The 18,816-nt window shown below is 36.7% G+C and overlaps 2 protein-coding genes and 1 long non-coding RNA gene across 12 annotated transcripts in view; 2 read left to right on the top strand and 1 right to left on the bottom strand.

Moving 5' to 3' along the window:
• The window catches only part of LOC124309566 (protein split ends-like), a 111,011-nt gene extending 104,214 nt beyond the window's left edge, over positions 1-6,797 (top strand). For all 9 annotated transcript variants that reach the window (XM_046773291.1, XM_046773327.1, XM_046773308.1 and 6 more), the window contains 4 exons: positions 57-286; positions 442-661; positions 765-941; positions 1,997-6,797. In XM_046773291.1, coding sequence (XP_046629247.1) covers positions 57-286; positions 442-661; positions 765-871 — 557 coding nt within the window. In that variant the 3' untranslated portion in view covers positions 872-941; positions 1,997-6,797. The remainder of the gene's footprint in view (positions 1-56; positions 287-441; positions 662-764; positions 942-1,996) is intronic.
• Positions 6,454-13,519, bottom strand: LOC124309804 (protein spaetzle 4). Its single transcript, XM_046773555.1, has 6 exons — positions 13,114-13,519; positions 9,613-9,797; positions 9,331-9,489; positions 8,488-9,213; positions 8,271-8,393; positions 6,454-8,192 (listed from the first exon to the last, which is right to left on the bottom strand). The coding sequence occupies exons 1-6, from the start codon at positions 13,141-13,143 to the stop codon at positions 7,937-7,939; spliced, it is 1,479 nt and encodes a 492-aa protein (XP_046629511.1). The 5' UTR covers positions 13,144-13,519; the 3' UTR covers positions 6,454-7,936.
• Positions 8,596-17,019, top strand: LOC124309953 (uncharacterized). Of its 2 annotated transcripts, XR_006909528.1 has the most exons (5): positions 8,596-8,731; positions 9,632-9,834; positions 14,781-15,099; positions 15,641-15,765; positions 16,671-17,019. It is a non-coding gene; the product is annotated as an uncharacterized LOC124309953 (long non-coding RNA). The 2 variants fall into 2 exon arrangements; XR_006909523.1 differs by having other exon boundaries at positions 14,781-15,765.
• Positions 17,020-18,816: the final 1,797 nt, after the last annotated feature.

The following is an 18,816-nucleotide window of genomic DNA, read 5'->3' as shown; positions in this document are numbered from 1 at the left end:
TCTGAGGAAAAATCAGAATACCAATCAAAAATATTTTTTTATTTATTTATAAATAGATCCTACTTTGAGACCGGTGTTAATAATCGGCCCATTGAGCGAGTGTGTAGCAACAAAACTCCTGCAAGAGTTTCCTCGAGAGTTTATCAGATGTTTGCCAGAAGCTATGCACTGCTCACAGGTTACATTAGAGCAGCACTTGCGTGATTCACTATACGTTGACTACAGAAAGAAAGGCAGCTATTTTGAGTGCACCACTGTCCAGGCAGTTAAGGAAATTTGTGAAAAGGTAGAATTAAATTTAATTTTATGTATAGGAAAATTTATTTATGGATGCCATCGAAACCTCTTACGTTAGGAGGTGTTTCACATGCTCAAGTTGTAAATTTTTAACAACAGTTTTAAATTATTAATGATGGTCAATGCTTACGTTACTTTTTACAGAATTCACACTGCATCTTAGATATATCTATTGCTTCTATTGAACGATTACATAGACACCAGATATATCCGATAGTTTTGCTAATCAAGTTTAAGAGCACAAAACAAATAAAGGAAGTTAAGGATTCCAGGTATCCAAGTGATAAAGTTAGTGCAAAGGCGGCTAAAGAGATGTATGAAAATGCTCTCAAACTGGAGGCGGAATATAAACACTATATTTCCGGTGAGTCACCATTCATGTATAGTTAACTAATTCTCATCTGATTTCCATAATTGAGAAATGTATATAATTTATATTAAACGTTAATGAGCTGTACGAATCTTAGCTGTGATACCAGCTGGCGTAAATGTGGCATACATATGCACGCAAGTGAAAGCAGCAGTGGATGATGAGCAAAGCAAAGCGTTATGGGTCGCCCGTGGACCACCTTGACAGCAGCGAGGGGGGTCCCATAAGCCACAATGGAAGTCGATCTAACTGCTTGACAGGGCTCTCATAAAAAGTATGCAATTACTCTTTTTATTGGCAAATTATTATACATTTTTATTTTTATTAGACTGATCGAAAACAATCGACATATCTACATTATATATACATATAGGTATATGTATGTATAACGGGTGACTAATTATTTGAGCCACAAATTCCATGATTGAGTTTGTAAAGTGTTGATGTTACCTTTATTCTTACTTTACTTATATTTTACTCTCAAAGCCGAACTCGTGACAAATATCCAATATACTTTTGTATGTCATCTGGAACCCTTCAATGGAAATAACCATAAACATTTTGTTATTCTTTATCGTGTTGTTAGTCGAAGCTATAATGCTCCGTTGGGTTAACAAACTCTATAACATGAAGTAAATTTTTAGCTCGGGTTTCTTTTACCTCCCATTGTTTTTTATTGACGTCATAAATATCTTGACTAATACGATGATTATTAGTTTAGAAATTTAACAATAAAGTAAATTTTAATAAGTGAATAAATATTGGATTTGCATGAGAAAAAGTAGATATTTGCAAAGCGATTTCCACATTTGAGTCTTATAATGAACTATCCAATGTATGACAGAAACGAAAATCTATGCAGTAAATGTGCCGTATATAATAATAACAACAACAACAATAACAACAACAACAACAACGACAACAACAACAACAACAACAACAACGACGACGACGACGACGACGACGACGACGACGACGACAATAATAATAATAATAACAACATCAATGATAATGATAATAGCAATAATAGTAGCTGCAATAATACCAATACGATAATAATAATTCTACATTCTGAATTGGAGATACAATTGTAATAGACATGCGCTCGATTGCCCATGCAATCCGTATGATTCTAATTAAATCTAACGGTTGAGCAGAATTTTATGTTTGAATGAGAATTGAGCATCGAATGGGAGACATGTAATCATTGATAGCATCATTTTCTATTTGAAGTATTAATAACGTTAGATGCTAAAAATACCAAAATCATCCCATCATTTGCTTCATTCCTAAATAAATTGTGATATCAAGTTGTTTTTTGTTATTTAGATATAGGTATAGAAGAGTGTCACGAAACATGGTTCATCATGCTTTAATAAATCGACCACAAAAAGAGGGTAGAAGTAAAAAAATTCGATGTCAAATGTTTGGGTCCATGCATCGAGTAAGATCAAGTTCTGCATTTTGGTTTCGGCTGCTATATGCTAAGCATAATTTTTAAATGAGACACGGTGTTGCCTTGATGTACTGATGTGGAGGTAGGATTAATGCCACCTTGAAGCTCTGGTTGTGACTAGCTATAGGCATTAAATAATTACACGTTCTTATTTTAAAACCTTGGTAGTACCCGGGTAAGTTATTTTCAAACAATAGCTAATCACTTTCTTGGTAATTGACATCTTTGGAATATTTTAAGCTGGCATATGATAATCTTCGATCCACAGTGCATGTAATATCATGTTATAATATGTATAGTACTTGAGGTTATAATATATAATGTAAAAATTAAATCGGCCAAGTATTCGAAAATATACAATAGGTATATACAGAAAGAAATTGAACAATTCATAATTGTTGCTAGATTACATGAACTTAAATTGGAACAGATTATTAATAGCAAATAAAACCAAATGTCTGGTCGTATAGTGTCAATTAAAAAAATTAGAAATTTCTAAGCGCTTAAGTCACAATACACAATGGAATTGGTAGAGAAGGAAATACACAAACAGGAATTAATCTTTATACAGCAGTTCCTGATTCTAATTTGTAAATATAACATGGGAAAATAAGTATTTCTACAAACAAAAAGCAACACAATTAACTTTTAATAATAATTTATAGCAATTACGGTGAGGTGTATTATTTTGTAAGTTGCATAATTCGATCAATTAAATGTTTGGCATAAGGTAGATTTTCCAATTGCTGAAACTTATTTCTCTAAATTACTCTTTCAATCATTCAAGATAAAATTTGAAATTCAACAATTTCTTCCTGTATAGGCTTTCAACTATTACTTGTCTAATTGAAAATTTCATAGTTTTTATTTATAACTGGTAACCTTGAAAAATGAAAGGCTCAGTAATTGGAAAAGCTACCTTACGTGGCAAATGTGGTATTGAATTGTATAGAAACAGACGATTTTGTAATTATTTAGAAATCACAACAAGATGATTTTCAATGGATTTCATCACTTCTTTTTTTTTGGAGTTGAGCTAGTTGTACTGGAAATATTGTCATAAGTTGCTTCATGTTTCAAGTGCAACTAAATATTTTCAAAATTGTATTATTTATTGTACTGAGAACGATATCGAGCTTATTGTACTAACCACATGAAGATCTAAGTGGCACGATCTAGCTTTAACCAATTATTAATTTGTTTTTATGCCATCTTATGTTCTTGAGCCCGTTAATTATTATTATTAGCTGTGGACTTCTCAAATCGTATGAGTTGAGAATAAGATTTATTCGGTCTCTATTGGTTTTTCGTGATCGTTTTTTTGCTTTTTTGCTTTTACGTTTTCTTGTAAAATTAAGTTTTCTAATCGGACAATATTTAGGCATAAGTTTACGCAGACCAAAAATTACAAGAATATAATAATTAATAAGGGTACGATTAATCTTGTTTCCATTGGCAGTTGGCAATGATTTATAAAGTGATATTTAGTGGAGCCACAATACTACTTTAACGTAGCCAAAATGATCTTAAATAGTGACATTAGGAACAAAGAACAAATTACTGGCATATGTTTTAAATATTATATTTGCTATGTGATTTTACAAAGGCTTGCTTGAATATTTGTCTGTGTTTGAACGAATTTCTGTAATTTTACTACTGGAAAACTGAAGATGATGCAACCAGGTCATTTATTGAATACTGGTCACTACTGGTCATTACTGGCTACTACCGGCCTCAGGTAAAATCGACTGCGTCTGTCGCACTCGTATGTATGAATGATATTTTACCATTTCAGTTTTCAGAAAAATTTCTTCTTAACATTGGTTCGTATGATATTGAGGGTCACTGGAAATTCTACAGTATTTAGTAGTTAGTTCTAATACGTCACATTTCAAGCAAGTCCGATACTAAATATAAAAATAAGCAATCGTAAAGTTTAGAAACTTGACAGCTCAATAATAGTGATTGTAATGATACAATCACAGTTTTGCAGATACTGCGTTAACAACATATCATTGTAACAATGTTCACTTATACATATGACACGAATGTTTTAGACAATCTGTATCCAATCATACATTTAGACGTACATACATAAACTACAGTAGACAAAGACATATACATTGAAATAGCGTTAATAGTAATATACCTAATAAAATAATATTACATTCACATAGGTAGTTGCACTTTGCACTCACAATAAGATGACTAGAATTCATTGAAGCATTGCTGGTGATATATTGTAGCTAAAGGGGCTGATGGCATTGACTTTGTCGTAGAAATCTCAAATAGTTCATCAGACTGTCTTTGAATTTCTGTCACTCAAGTCATGCCTGGTCTTGAGTAGTATTCTATTTTTACGAATTTAACATCTCTGTGTTACTTGACTATTACGCAGATACTTTTCTTCTTCCGATAATATTGTCTATGATAATTTCTCTTGTCATCTTCGATTGTTGTAATTATTTCTTGTCCGTTTAATCTTAGATTGCAACTTTTAATACTTTAAACATCGATGCCTAAAGGCAATTAGAATATCGAGATCAATTATTACAAATTAATCACGGGCTAGTAAAAGTTTTATTTTCTATTGTTGGCACATCAATTTTCTCAATGAGGGGGAAGCAAAAATATCAAAATTTATTAAACAAATTGTATACCGTTGTAAAATTTTTCATATGTTATTTACTTACGTAACTATTCACAATAACGAGAAAATAATTCAACGAATATTATTTAAAGGTGGTATGTACCGAGTTTTAATTTGGATATCACATTTTTAACCAAGAAATTAGTATTAAATTATGGAATATGCGAAATGGCCGAAAAAAAATGTCCAATTATCACTTACAAAGTCCTCCCATACTTGAATTAAAGAAAGGCACGCATGATTTATTAATTTCACATCGAATGTTGATCGGCATGTGGTTTGTGATGTGTCAGTTTTTTTTATTCATAACTTCATTTAAAAGAACTCTTTGATTAAAAGATAAGTCCATACGATTTTTATGTGTTCTACTTGGTGCTTTTGAAATGTTCGTCACCGATTACAATATTCATTATTGTGCCTTGGTACTGATAGTGATGTATAAATCGCCAATCGAATGTATTATAAATAATATATTTTAACTTTTGGTGCCCTGTGATTAATGATATATTGTAGCATTCTGTAATATTTGCAATGGTGAAGTGTTTTTAGCTTAAAAAGTTTACAGCAATCTGATTCAATTTCAAAATGCAGAAACTATCAACTCCTGAATATTGAAATGAGCTTCAATCTGATTATTCAGTTTATACCATAAAATTGGCTACATAGCTACTCCACTCAGTGCATTATACAATTGAATATACTTGTGACAACTAGGCAACTTCACTAACATTTTTTGCTAGTTATTTCATCGTGCAATTGATTAAAATGAAGTGTCATTTCATAGCAATAGTAGGTTTTACCCGTAAGATTGAGAAGATCAATGAATTAAAGAATGGTATTCTACTGAAAGTGATGGTATTGTTGAATTTGCCAAACGTATGATTCATTCGTAAAGCGTTTCAAAGAAAAAAGAACTGGCTGCTCAAGTATAGCACTGTCTAGAGTAGTATATATACGATCTTCTTACTCAAAAAGTGAGCCAATGTTGTTCAGCAGTCACTAATATTGTTGTGTTCCTATAATGTGCTCTTCTTGTAATTTGTATACATAATACACATAATATTCAATTAGGCTGTCTCAGTGCATTCATAATAATATATTATATTATCCGAACATGGGTGATATGTTTGTGGAGCAATTATATGATATAGATTAGAGCAGTCCACTTTTCACTGCAATGCAATTCAATGTGAATTAATTAAATCTTACTATATTATATACCACACTATATGCTAAGAGACTATGAGAGAATTTGAGATGAATTTTTCGACATTTTTTCCTGCAATGGTTTTGATACCAAATGTTTTAGCACGTATTTATAAATATTTATATTTATACACAGCTTCTTTACATAATATATATTTGACATTGATTCTTATACAGTAGTTGTAGGTAATGTTGTTGAATATGGAGGTTGTTTTTGAGCAATTTCTGCTCTAACTGGATGCCCAATAAAAATACTAACGTTTAACGTTTATCATTGTTTAATTTGTTTTTTTTACAATGCAGCATTTATAACTCGTCTAATGAAATTAAATACAATGAAAATTACAAATAAATCATTATGTAACAAATGGCGGATACTCGCTGGCCAATGTTTAAACATATAGAATATTAATATCAGGTAAAATCTGCATTTTTACTTTTCATTGATCAAGCGACGACTATGAGCCGTTTGTGTTTCGGTACCTTATAACATACGGAATTTGAATCTATGATGATTTTTTTTTTTTGTAAAAAATTCAAATATTTGAAAATTTATGGAATACTGTTATGACAATAGGCAGCTTTAGTTTGTAATATTATTGTTATTATATATTATCCATTAAGTTAAGGAATATGGTGTATATATATTCATAATTTAAACAATAAAATCAAAGTAATGAATTAACAAGAAATGGATTAACGATTACAATCATAAGCATTTTCAAATACGCACATAGTTTCCGATTTGCCAATTGGTGTTGTAATCGCATGTGTAATGGTATAAGGTTTTGAGCGTTATCACACGCTGTTCATGGGAATGGTGGAAAAAAAAACATACGAATTTTTGCTACTGAAATCGCATTATTAGTGCTTACGGTCTTTTGTCGTTAGACATGCGATGTCAAATCAAATTCGAACATCTCTTTTCTTATCCATTTCATTTCTATCGTGGTAGTAAACTGTTACTTTATTTTGTTCGTCGCACACATTGGATAAAATGCATGAATTCCCATATTATGTATTAAGTTTTATACAGGGTAAGTTCGTTCTTTTACGAAAAACCAAACTTCTTTTCTCCCTTCTACTTTTTGGACGGTTATGCTTTTGTCAGTTTTTACTGAAATTACGTCAGTTTTATGACAGATCGATGAAGAATATAAAAATCATTTCACTCGCACAAAGTGACCTGAGTACTTTTTAACCAGTTACAATGTAGTACTGTATATAATTGTAAGTTATAATAACATACGTATGTCAACGTATCTTAAATAAATTGTATCTTGATAATAGGCAAGCAAGATAAATCGTACAATATAAAAATGAAAGCTTTATAATAAGTTATAATTATGAGTAGGTGTAGTCACGGGCAGTAGTGAGTAGACAACCTGAGTTTGGTCGATTCTTGCTGAATTCAGGTATGTGTGTAGTGATTGTCAAGTAACACTGTGTCCACTACTCATGATTACACATATTCAACAAAAACGTACACGTAGTAAAGAATCTTAAGAATGTGTTTCACTTTTTTTATTAATTGTTTCAATAACCTGTCGTAAGTATATTATTCACATTCAATCGTCAGTGTAGTATGAAAAATATAAGTATCGTGCTACGATTTTAAGAATTACCATAAAATGAAAATTTGTGTGTTTACAAGTGACATATTATTCCGTTCTTCATTTGAACAGTGATAAACTGATGTTGGGCTGCGATCACAACTCTCAATCGCTCATTTGGAATTCAGCACTCCGAAAACTGAACATAAATCCAAACTTAATCACAGTGACATACACTCAGCGTGTTGCTAAATTCAACGTAATATCTACGTATAATAAATACTCTAGATAATTTGACCTCGACATCAGACAATTAATACTATATATTTAAAAACTTTGTGGCGTATTCCGAATAATTCTCCAACCGGTGTTCCGTAGGCTGTATTTTGACCCCCGATCTGTCCTCAGTGCGTGTACCATTGGGACGGCATTTGATTTTTGGTTTTACGTCGAGGTTTTTGCGCCCTTGGCGAACGAGACGTGACTCGAAATTCAACCGGTAAATCATAACATCGACAGACGCAACAACTTGGAAACTTGAACCAGTCGCTGAAGATACCTCGGCACTCATTATTCGGGTCATAGGCCAGCAGTCTGTGAAGTCTGAACTGCTGTTCACATCTACACCCATCCCGGCAGTGCATCTGCTTGTTCTCGTTCCTAATCAATGGATTTTACTCGATATCAACACTAATGTATTGCGATTATAACATAATGGTGACGGAAAATTTTACTCACGTGCATTTCTCCCAATGTACGTACTGCTCGAACGGATAAAGGTTTAGCAGGGCGAGTACCTCGCCACGAGTGTTATTCGCCCAGAAAGGTGCGACGACTTCTTCTTTTACCGGACACGCGTTTCTGAAGAAAAATGATATTGAGGAAAATTAAAACTGAGACAAAGTCATACAATTTATCAAGTATTCCATCCCGTACAACGTGAAAGAGCCCTTACACTCCTCTTGGCCTCAGGATCGGCGGAGCTTGATCTTTCGCAGCGACGTCCTGGAACAGTTGTCCTCCCACATTTGGCGAAGCAGTTCCCGGCCTCACTTCCGGTGGTCTGTACTCTGGCCTCGGTCTAAAGTGCTGCTCTGTGGCAGCAAATAGCTGCTCGATACCTGGACCTTTGTTCGGATTGTTTCTGGCCGGTTCGTCACCGAGTTCGACGTCTAGGGGGTCCACCATTACAGTTGTTGGTAAGTCCGTAGTTACTTCCATTTCAGAAGTCATACGTTCGGTCGTCGTTTTGACAGTTTCGGGCAGATCTGTGAGATTTTCCGATTTTACGTCTAGGTTGTCCGGCTGTTTGTCCGGAATTTCATTGATGCTCAGATTTTGCACGTTAGCAATCTGAGCCAAAGTTACTACCGGTGTTGTAGTTTTTTCTACGATCGTCGCATTCTGTTGATCTGTAGAATTGTTGATAGTTTCTTCTTCGGTTTTAGTAACCGGTGTCTTTGTTGTTGAGTCGTTCGTCGTTAACTTTGCTGTCGTCCTGGTACTGGTAGGCCGGAATTGAGGTCGTGAATAATCTCCCAATTTTGGGAACTTGCTGAATCTTCTTCTACCACTAGAGTCGTCAAAAGCTCTGCTTGTAAAGCTTCGATCTTCAAACTCCGCGGCGCTCTCTTGATCTTCATCTTCAAACTCTTCATAGTCGTCTTCGTCCTCAAAGTATCTGCAGCGTTACGAGAAAAAGATATAAAAATTTGTTTTCAACTTCAGCCGATACTTCTGTAGATCAAATTAAAAACCTGAACTCAGTTGTACTTATAAATGACTCCAAAAATCTTACGTGGAATCATCGACTGGCTGAAAAAATTCGTCGTCGATATCAGCCTCGGTGACATCGTTATTATCTATCTCTGCTCTTAGGACGCTGATGTGTCGCTCATCTCCGTACATGCGTCGCATCAGACCTTGATTTTCTTGCACGAAACGACGCACCGCGTGCCTAAATCCCGTATAATTAATATTCAGTGTGAAAATCAGGGTAAAGATGGACTTTGAAAAAAATTGGACAAAAATTGGCAATTGCAGTCCTTCAAATTTCATTTTACAATTCAACTGAACTAACCATGGGTATGCACTGCCAGGAACGGTGCACCAGTTCTGGTGTCTGAAGTCACAGGGAAGATTTTCAAATCGTGCTCTTGCCGATCTTGAGTAGGGTCTACTACAGGCTGAGGAAGCATCATATCCAAAGTTTCCCGAACTGCCACCTCTGAAGCTTTGACATCTACTCAACTGCAATTTAAGAACCTGAAAAGCCAAGACCCTAGAGACATACACAGTACAGGTACAGCACGTCATTCCGACAGCTTACTCCATTACGGCAAGTAAAAATTACAATTTATTGTATTATTACTATTCATTACATTACAGGGATACAAGGTATTGAATAACTGGAGTTTCAATCCCATTGGTATCTATTTCGAGTCTATTCGAGTACTGCAATATTGGAGTTTTGAACGTAGATATGTAGTTCTTAGTATCGGAGGTCAGTACAATTGTGAAGCCCGCGGTAGGAAACGTTAATACTTGATTTGTGGATGATAATATTCTGTACCAATACTCCACCAGTAATTCATACTATTGATGCGTGGTAGCGATGAGATTTGAAGGGTTTATTTCTGTATAATGTTCCGTGGTATTTTAGTTGACTTTGAACCACCAGGGTATAACGGATACGACCGCCAATGAGATATAAGCACGCAAGCAGGAGTACTCCATATTCTTACGATTAGAATACAGTTACATTCTTCAGCAGCCGAATAATAAAGATGTGAAAGTTTGCGACGGACGATCGGATGCGTTTGCTTCGACGTATTGTTGTTCCTAGCATATCGAAGACTTCAGTGAAAGTACCTTCATAATCGGTAACTCGTATGGTTCATGTTTCGCGACAGCTTTCAAATTTGCACAAACATACATAAAACCGGATGACCTACTTTTTGCAGACAGGTAATCGCTTCACCATCCGTGTTTACGACTCTTCGCACAAGTTCAAGGTGATTTAGGTATATACACCCGTATTTCCAGATATATAAATACACATATGTATACGCATGTACGCACATCTACACACACGCGCACAGAGTCATATATATATATATATATATATATATATATATATATATATGATTGTGTGTGTATATTTGCAATCACTGATTGGTGATCAGCTAAGTTGGCTCTGCGGAGAAATCGTACCGCTTGCTGGATGCCCCGTTATGCTTTTAATTTGATAGATTAACCGTTAACAATTGGACCAATCGGTTTACATGCTTGGGTTGCCGCAAGCAAATATTGAAATCAGGCAGCCCTTCATTATTTGACGATGTCTAGAAAAGTTTTCGATAATATTCCAAGTACGAATAGTTATACACAGTGGTTGGTGATGTTACTGCCTTTTACGTCGTCTTGCGTGTGTGCGATACATGTATGGTTGTCGTTATAGTGCAGTGGGTCGTTGAGCACAGAGGCCAGATATATAATATCTGTACCAATTTCAATTTCGCGGGCAATTGGATAACGGTGGGCAAGCGATCATCATTGGAACCTTAATTTGTCAGGTGTGTCCTACTCGAGGCGTGATTGAACTTGGAAATAACTTTCAATGTCAATATAGCGCATAGAATAGGAGGAAACTAAGTATCTTTGTTGTGGATTCTCCGGACAGTCTTACGTACAATTCTAGCGTTGATATCAAAATAACTAGATATAGTAACATGGAAATAGACTTGACTTAACCGTGTCAGCGTACCTTGTCTTTGGAAATATGTTACTACATTACTAATTCGAATTTAAGATTGATTGAACAAATGTAACACTTTCTATCCAATTTATGAATGGTTGAAAAGTTTAATTGATGTAATATGTTTGTTGTTTACTGAAAAGTTGACAGTGACACGAGAATTATAGTTGTGACAATTGGATTGTTCAGAAAATGATAATTTATCTTATACGTAACAATTACTAAACGTAACTACGCGTACAGCACTGAATACTGTGCAATTAATCGCCGTGCATCGTCAGATTTTTTTTTCTCTTACAAATTAATTGGAATCCATCTAAAGTCGGTGCGTGATACCAGCGGCTCTCCAGTTTTGCATACAATGATCAGTGGCATGATTTAAAATTTTTCACGTGTACGTACGCATGCAAGCGCGCACACCAGGTCGATGACCGGTAGGCGGGACCTTTCACATGCACCATAGGTGTACTCTTTCATCACTGCTTCAATTGTTATGGAACAGTAATGAATGACCTGACCTTTCGCAAACTGCTCTTGACGAGTAGTCCTTAACCTTGTTCGAGATTCTCGACAATAATGACGATTGCGCCATCGTACAGTAAATCTTATATTTTTCTTGCGACAACCAAAATTCTGGACAACATGCAAGGACGCGTGAATATTATTAGTGCAGATTTCATGGACGTGTACAATTGTCATCATGGCTGATTCAGGGTGGACAGGATGCGCAACCCGCAAGGTGTGTTTCATCGAAATCATTTGGTAATCTCTGAAATTACGCTGAAATTGGTAATATGAAAATAAAATTCTGCATTAGTAATCATCAAGGTAACCACTGGTAGTCACGAGAAATCACTTAGGATTACAGGAATCTCTTTGTAATCTGAAGAAATTACGTGAAATCTTGACAATCATGAGAAATCACGTCATTATGGTAAAATTTATTTCTGAAGTAAAGTGAAGTTTATATCTCTCGTAATCACTCTATAAAATGTAAGTAATCACGAAATACGTAAAAACGGTCTCAATTTTTTCTCCGGTGAAACACCCCTTGGCAGCCCGCGTAAAAAAATACCTCGTTTCAAACAATTGAAATCAAACGCGGATGTTTCCGATGATCTTCGTCCTGACCGTCCACGACCCGGAGACCAATTACGGTGTTATTTCATTCCCAGCAGATTACGCTTGTTACTGAATGTTATTTGACGATTCTTACGAGGCCCTAAGTGGTTGGACAAGGATCTCGTGGATTTATATTACGCCCTTCACGTTCAGTAAAATATAGACTCTATAGGGGTATGGAACAATAGCGGATATCAGGGATGTGGCTGTGATTTTTAGATTTCGCTCAGTTACCCGTAAGAGAAATAGCTCTAACCGATTTCCGTGAGGATTTTAACAGCCGTAGTATATTTATATATATATACATTTATATATGTATATATGAAAAAATATATATGCATATATGTACATCTATCGTCAGACCTTATACTACGGTTGCATTAGTAAGGATTTTTGCCGTGCGATACGGACGTGAGTTACACTGTATTTGAATATGTGAGTAATACATGTGGATTCGAAGCTACATCTCTTTACAATAAATCTGTAAACTTCAAAAATGAAATATAAATAGCGTCACACCGTTTATCAGAATGCCTGTAGAGATTTTTATTCGGTCCCCGTTTATAATTACTGATAACTTTACGGTTTCGGTGGAATCTGTGATTGCGAATTAGGTCAAAGTAATTAAACTAGAAATCCGATTTAGAGACACATTCCGTAGACGGATGGCGCAGAAATTCGTTAAACGTCGTGTGAACTCACCGAAAATACAAGCAAAATGAAAATCCTCATAGTTTCAGCGGTCCGGTACAGACAAGGCGTGTAAATCCGAAAATCAGTGTCACTGGTTCACTCTAGTCACCGCAATAGTAAATGGAACACTAGAGGCACCTGTCTAGCCTCGCTTGATCCAGCACCACTCTATCACCCACTGTAAAAGTACACCACATTAGCCACAATCGGTTTGCCTCCGTGGGGTTGGTGCTGTACTGTCGTTGCCCTGCACGACGGACGGCTACATGTCAGGCATGCCGGACTGGACGGGTAGCTCTTCTGCAGTCAAGGGGGCTCTGATTACTGGCTGTCATCGGTACCGGGGTACCCATCGAAGTTCGAAGGAAAAAGTGTGTACTCCGATCCTCGGAGTGAAACAGCAAATACGGCTGGTCGGTCGGCCAGGGAGAGAGGTGCGACGACGGCCTTAAGAGTAGGTCAGCCTGGTGATACCGTTAGTGCGCTGCCACTGATGTGTGTCACGGTGTCCCTACCGAGAGTTCGAGTACGACGCGCTTACAAAAAACTGGCTTCCGACGCCCAAACGGTCGTAACTGGTTGAATTAAATCGTAACTGTGACACTCGGATTTCCCTGTTACCATAAATATACCTCGAAAGCTCGCGTGCGTCGGAAGGTACGATTAAGGATCCTTTGTTGAACAAATTTACGAAGCAGGACGTGGCTCGTCACAGCGAGGTAGATGTTGAACTCTTTAGCGCACTGTCTGCTCTTCGTACTAAAAAATACCCCATTGCAGGTGGTTTCGTGATAGGAGGAGTTTCACCTTGCGTAACGAAGCCATGACCGTGACCAGAGGAAATGTCCTTGTAATCTGTGACATGTGAATCACTTGATAATTGTGTTTACGATTATACATATACTTTCAAACTTTCAACTTATTGCAAGTGCGATGTTACGCTTGTTGCTATTTTGCAGTATACCGTTCGAAGTAAGATTTTCGGACTTCGGTATTGGCCGTGAAATTCGCTGAAGATAGAACTTGTGTAGATATTGCATTTACCGTTATAGAAGTTACATTACACGGCTAACTATAAATACAATCGGGCACGGGCTGCAAATCCCGCCCACACTTTATGCGAGACTATTAAGCGCCGTAGGCATTTAAGATCCCATCAATGTTCATTCTCAAGTCTTCGTTAATCTGATTTATTTCAAGCAATTTCTCCCAGACCACGTGCAGATGCAAGGATACACATTTACCGTTTCTAGATGCATTACCTACAGCGAATACGTTTAAATATGTTTTTACGAACAGGAATCATTTTTCAATCATGAATTGCAGTAGGAGGTGAAACATGTTGCTTTATCTGTAGGATGACTTTTTTTTTCGCTAGTTCAATACTCGAATACACTGACGATCTGCTGATATATGCCGAAGACGGCTTACGTGCTGTGAAATACTAAACAGGTTTTTGGCCCCAGCTTCACTACAGATCTCTTGAGCGAAGTATCTGTACGGAATCATGTGAATCACAAGTCAAAATTCTTGTTGCAGATGGTTGTACATGCAATATAATAACACCATGTATGTGAGATATGTGATTGCGTACGATCTGCAATATCATGTATGTTTGAGTATATAAGGCGGTTTTACGATCTTTCAGCTGGATAATATCTCTTCTCGTATTGCAGGCTTAGCAACAGAACTAGCTGCATCCGTGTAGGGTATGACTTTTTAATGGGAAGCCGGTGGCTCGGTAACTACGGGGATGCACGTTCAATCAGGCCCACAACTGCAGGCGTACTAACACGTTTTCATGAGTACCTAACTTGAATAGGTGTTCTTTGAAGCGGAAGTCAAGCAACACTTTCACCTCGAAGGTGGTCAGGCAGAAGGCTGTCTGATTAGGGATTAGGAGCAATGTACCCAAGAAAAACACGTTGGACACAGTGACGTCAAACCAACGTCTACTCGATGGTTCGAAACGAACAGCGAAATCACATACTAAACGTATATGAATTTGAAATGTATTTTTGCTCATATCATTCCGTTTTAGCATTACCATGCAGCATATCTTTCAGAATTGAATAAATTTACCTTAAATGTAATTTTGGGAATCTACGTATGATCAGGGGATTGATTTCGAATTTTCAGCGTCGCTTATTATCAGAATTTGACTATTGTTTGAAAAACCAGCATGTAGTTTCGCTCTAAATTTTTGTTTGCAGAAAAAAAAAGTACGAAAACTAGAAGATACCTTTGATAAACCCTACAAAACTTGCATGGCTGCACGTGACATATTTTATAGAAATTCGTAGCGATAATATTCAAACATGTAACGCCATTTTGATTTCGGTACCGTTGACGTAGAATTATTGACAATTTAACCAGTATGAAAAAAACACGTAAGGCGCCAATGTGCTCATATGAGAAGAAAGCGAGTTCGAGGAACGCTGCGGCGAGGACGAACTTGAAAGATATTGACGTTTTTAAGGAGATACGTTCCGGCGGTGATCTCCCGTGCTTATAATACTTTCTTATACGTCTCCAGAGATTTATGGCAGCCACTCACTAGCAGCGGATCTGATAGGTTCGTGACCCACCAGCCCACTTATTGAGCCTGGAAAAAGTCTAAAGCCTGGAACTTGAAAGAAGTAATAAAAATCTAAACTACAGGTAAATTATAGTTCCACCCAGGCCTAGGGTCTGACCTCTTTTCGCCATTTCCAATTATTACATGCTATGAGTGTATCAAAATAGCAAATATCATTTTTGTAGTATATTTCTTCCAGCTTCCAGAATGAATAATTTTTGAATATGTTCTGTCACCGGCAGGAAAGAAAATCTGCAGAAATCTAACCTGTTCGAAAAATCAAGTAGTAATTAATTAATAATATTCTTCACTGTGATCGAATTCAATTGGAAAACAGCGTCCGTCGCTTTTATTTAAAATTATTGTACTTCATTCATCTGAGGAGTAATCGAAGTTTAACATATCGATATTAATAGATGACTGCCGACGTAACATTTCAAGCAGATACGATAGGTGGATTTTTTTTAGAACAAACGTTGTGTGTATTTGTCGGTTAATATAAAAGAGTTTATCGTTTACCAAATCAATTAAGATTGGTGAATTTTCTGTAAGAAGTGCGTGAATTCAAGACGATCGTGGATAATATTGAACATTGGCCGACCTCTCATGTCCAGTAATCATGAGATGATAGATTGTACTTGTGGCGTCGAATGCAAAGGGATCAAGGCATACATAAAAATCTATTACGGTCCTTACGTTTCTTGGGGAATTCTTCGGCATCGAACTCACCGCCTGAAGCATCTCGTGGGTAGTAATCAAACCCGCGATACATGAAATTTCTATTACATTCTTAAAAATTTATTTATTATTGATTTGAAAACCTAGTCTGCTCAGTTGCTGCGGAGCTAATACGAGTTACATAATGCTTAAAGACCATTTGCTACAAGCTTGACCAAAAATATAAACGAATGTGAAGCTAATTGACGATAAATAGTTGTGTATATGGAAATATTTATTTGTAAAGTTGAAATTCGGTAATTATTTTCAGACGTCTTGCAGAAAATGGGTCACACCGTTGAACTAATACCAACAAAACTATGGGATCGCGTAGAAATCAACATTTGCGGAAGGATAATACATCGAATGAAATTAACGGACTTGAAAATAAACCCGAGAAGTATAGAAGATGATACGTTTGGTCACCACGCAATTAACGCTGTCGTGCAGGCTCTGACGAGAATAACAAATGCACAACTTCGAAAGGATCTGACTTATGAGAGAATATTATGAAGTGAAATAAAACAATAATTTTTCTTAAGGTTTGACTGATTTCTATCCGTTATGTAACTCTCACATGCTAAGATAGTCTATATTGTGTTAGTGAAAAGTAAGGCTGTCACGTTCTTCAGTCGGTAGACCACATTTTTCAAAATGAGAAAAACGTCTTATTGCCTCAGAATAAATTTTCAAGAATCATTTGTCCACCAATTGGGCCTCATGGAATTGGAAACAGACATCTAGTGCATAATAGGACCATCAGTTGTGAAACTACGAAGGAAATGCAACTGGATCTTATCTTTTTCGGCTGTAACATTGGACCCATTGCTCTTGAATAGTTCTAATTGACCGTGAGCGTAATCAGATTCTCCAGTCGTAATTGACGAAATCACACCGTGGTGGGGCATCAGAGAATTGATTCCGATATTATTAGGAATCGTCAAAATTTTCAGAGAAATCCGAAGGCGTTAGCCAGCCTTCCGTCGGAATGCGCGCATTCGACCCTCTCAAAAAATTACGTCAGAATAGTGCATCAAAGAATTGATTCCAGCACTTTTGAAAATTGCGAAAATTTTCGCCAAAAATACAAAGGGGTTAGCCTTACTTTTTTTTTGGGCAAAAAACTTTTGGTCTCAGATTCGATTTAAATGACGCTTATCTGACCAATTGGACCCTCAGGAACTCAGAAATCGCAGCGAAGAGAGCGTAGGACCAACAGGAGAGAAACGGCGAGCGAAAAAGCACCTGCTGAAAAATGTCGAAATTACAGGATCTCGTTTTTTGGCTGTAACTTTTGATGCGTTGATCGCAGCGTATTGGAATTGCGCCCAATCGATTTCTCTCGCAAAATTACGTCGATATAGTGCGCCAAAGAATTGATTCCAGCACTTTTGAAAATCGCGAAAATTTTCGCCAAAAATACAAAGGGGTTAGCCTTACTTTTTTTTTGGGCAAAAAACTTTTGGTCTCAGATTCGATTTAAATGACCCTTATTTGACCAATTGGACCCTCAGGAACTCAGAAATCGCAGCGAAAAGAGCGTAGGACCAACAGGAGAGAAACGGCGAGCGAAAAAGCACCTGCTGAAAAATGTCGAAAACACGGGTTCTCGTTTTTTGGCTGTAACTTTTGATGCGTTGATCGCAGCGTATTGGAATTGCGCCCAATCGATTTCTCTCGCAAAATTACGTCGATATAGTGCGCCAAAGAATTGATTCCAGCACTTTTGAAAATCGCGAAAATTTTCGCCAAAAATACAAAGGGGTTAGCCTTACTTTTTTTTTGGGCAAAAAACTTTTGGTCTCAGATTCGATTTAAATGACCCTTATCTGACCAATTGGACCCTCAGGAACTCAGAAATTGCAGCGAAAAGAGCGTAGGACCAACAGGAGAGAAACGGCGAGCGAAAAAGCACCTGCTGAAAAATGTCGAAAACACAGGTTCTCGTTTTTTGGCTGTAACTTTTGATGCGTTGATCGCAGCGTATTGGAATTGCGCCCAATCGATTTCTCTCGCAAAATTACGTCGATATAGTGCGCCAAAGAATTGATTCCAGCACTTTTGAAAATCGCGAAAACTTTCGCCAAAAATACAAAGGGGTTAGCCTTACTTTTTTTTTGGGCAAAAAACTTTTGGTCTCAGATTCGATTTAAATGACCCTTATTTGACCAATTGGACCCTCAGGAACTCAGAAATCGCAGCGAAAAGAGCGTAGGACCAACAGGAGAGAAACGGCGAGCGAAAAAGCACCTGCTGAAAAATGTCGAAAACACGGGTTCTCGTTTTTTGGCTGTAACTTTTGATGCGTTGATCGCAGCGTATTGGAATTGCGCCCAATCGATTTCTCTCGCAAAATTACGTCGATATAGTGCGCCAAAGAATTGATTCCAGCACTTTTGAAAATCGCGAAAACTTTC

The sequence above is a fragment of the Neodiprion virginianus genome, chromosome 1 (genome assembly GCF_021901495.1).
Source record: "Neodiprion virginianus isolate iyNeoVirg1 chromosome 1, iyNeoVirg1.1, whole genome shotgun sequence".
In the NCBI taxonomy this organism is placed as follows: Eukaryota; Metazoa; Arthropoda; class Insecta; order Hymenoptera; family Diprionidae; genus Neodiprion; species Neodiprion virginianus.
Note: the sequence above shows the minus strand (reverse complement) of the source record. Positions and strands in the feature narration are given on the sequence as shown.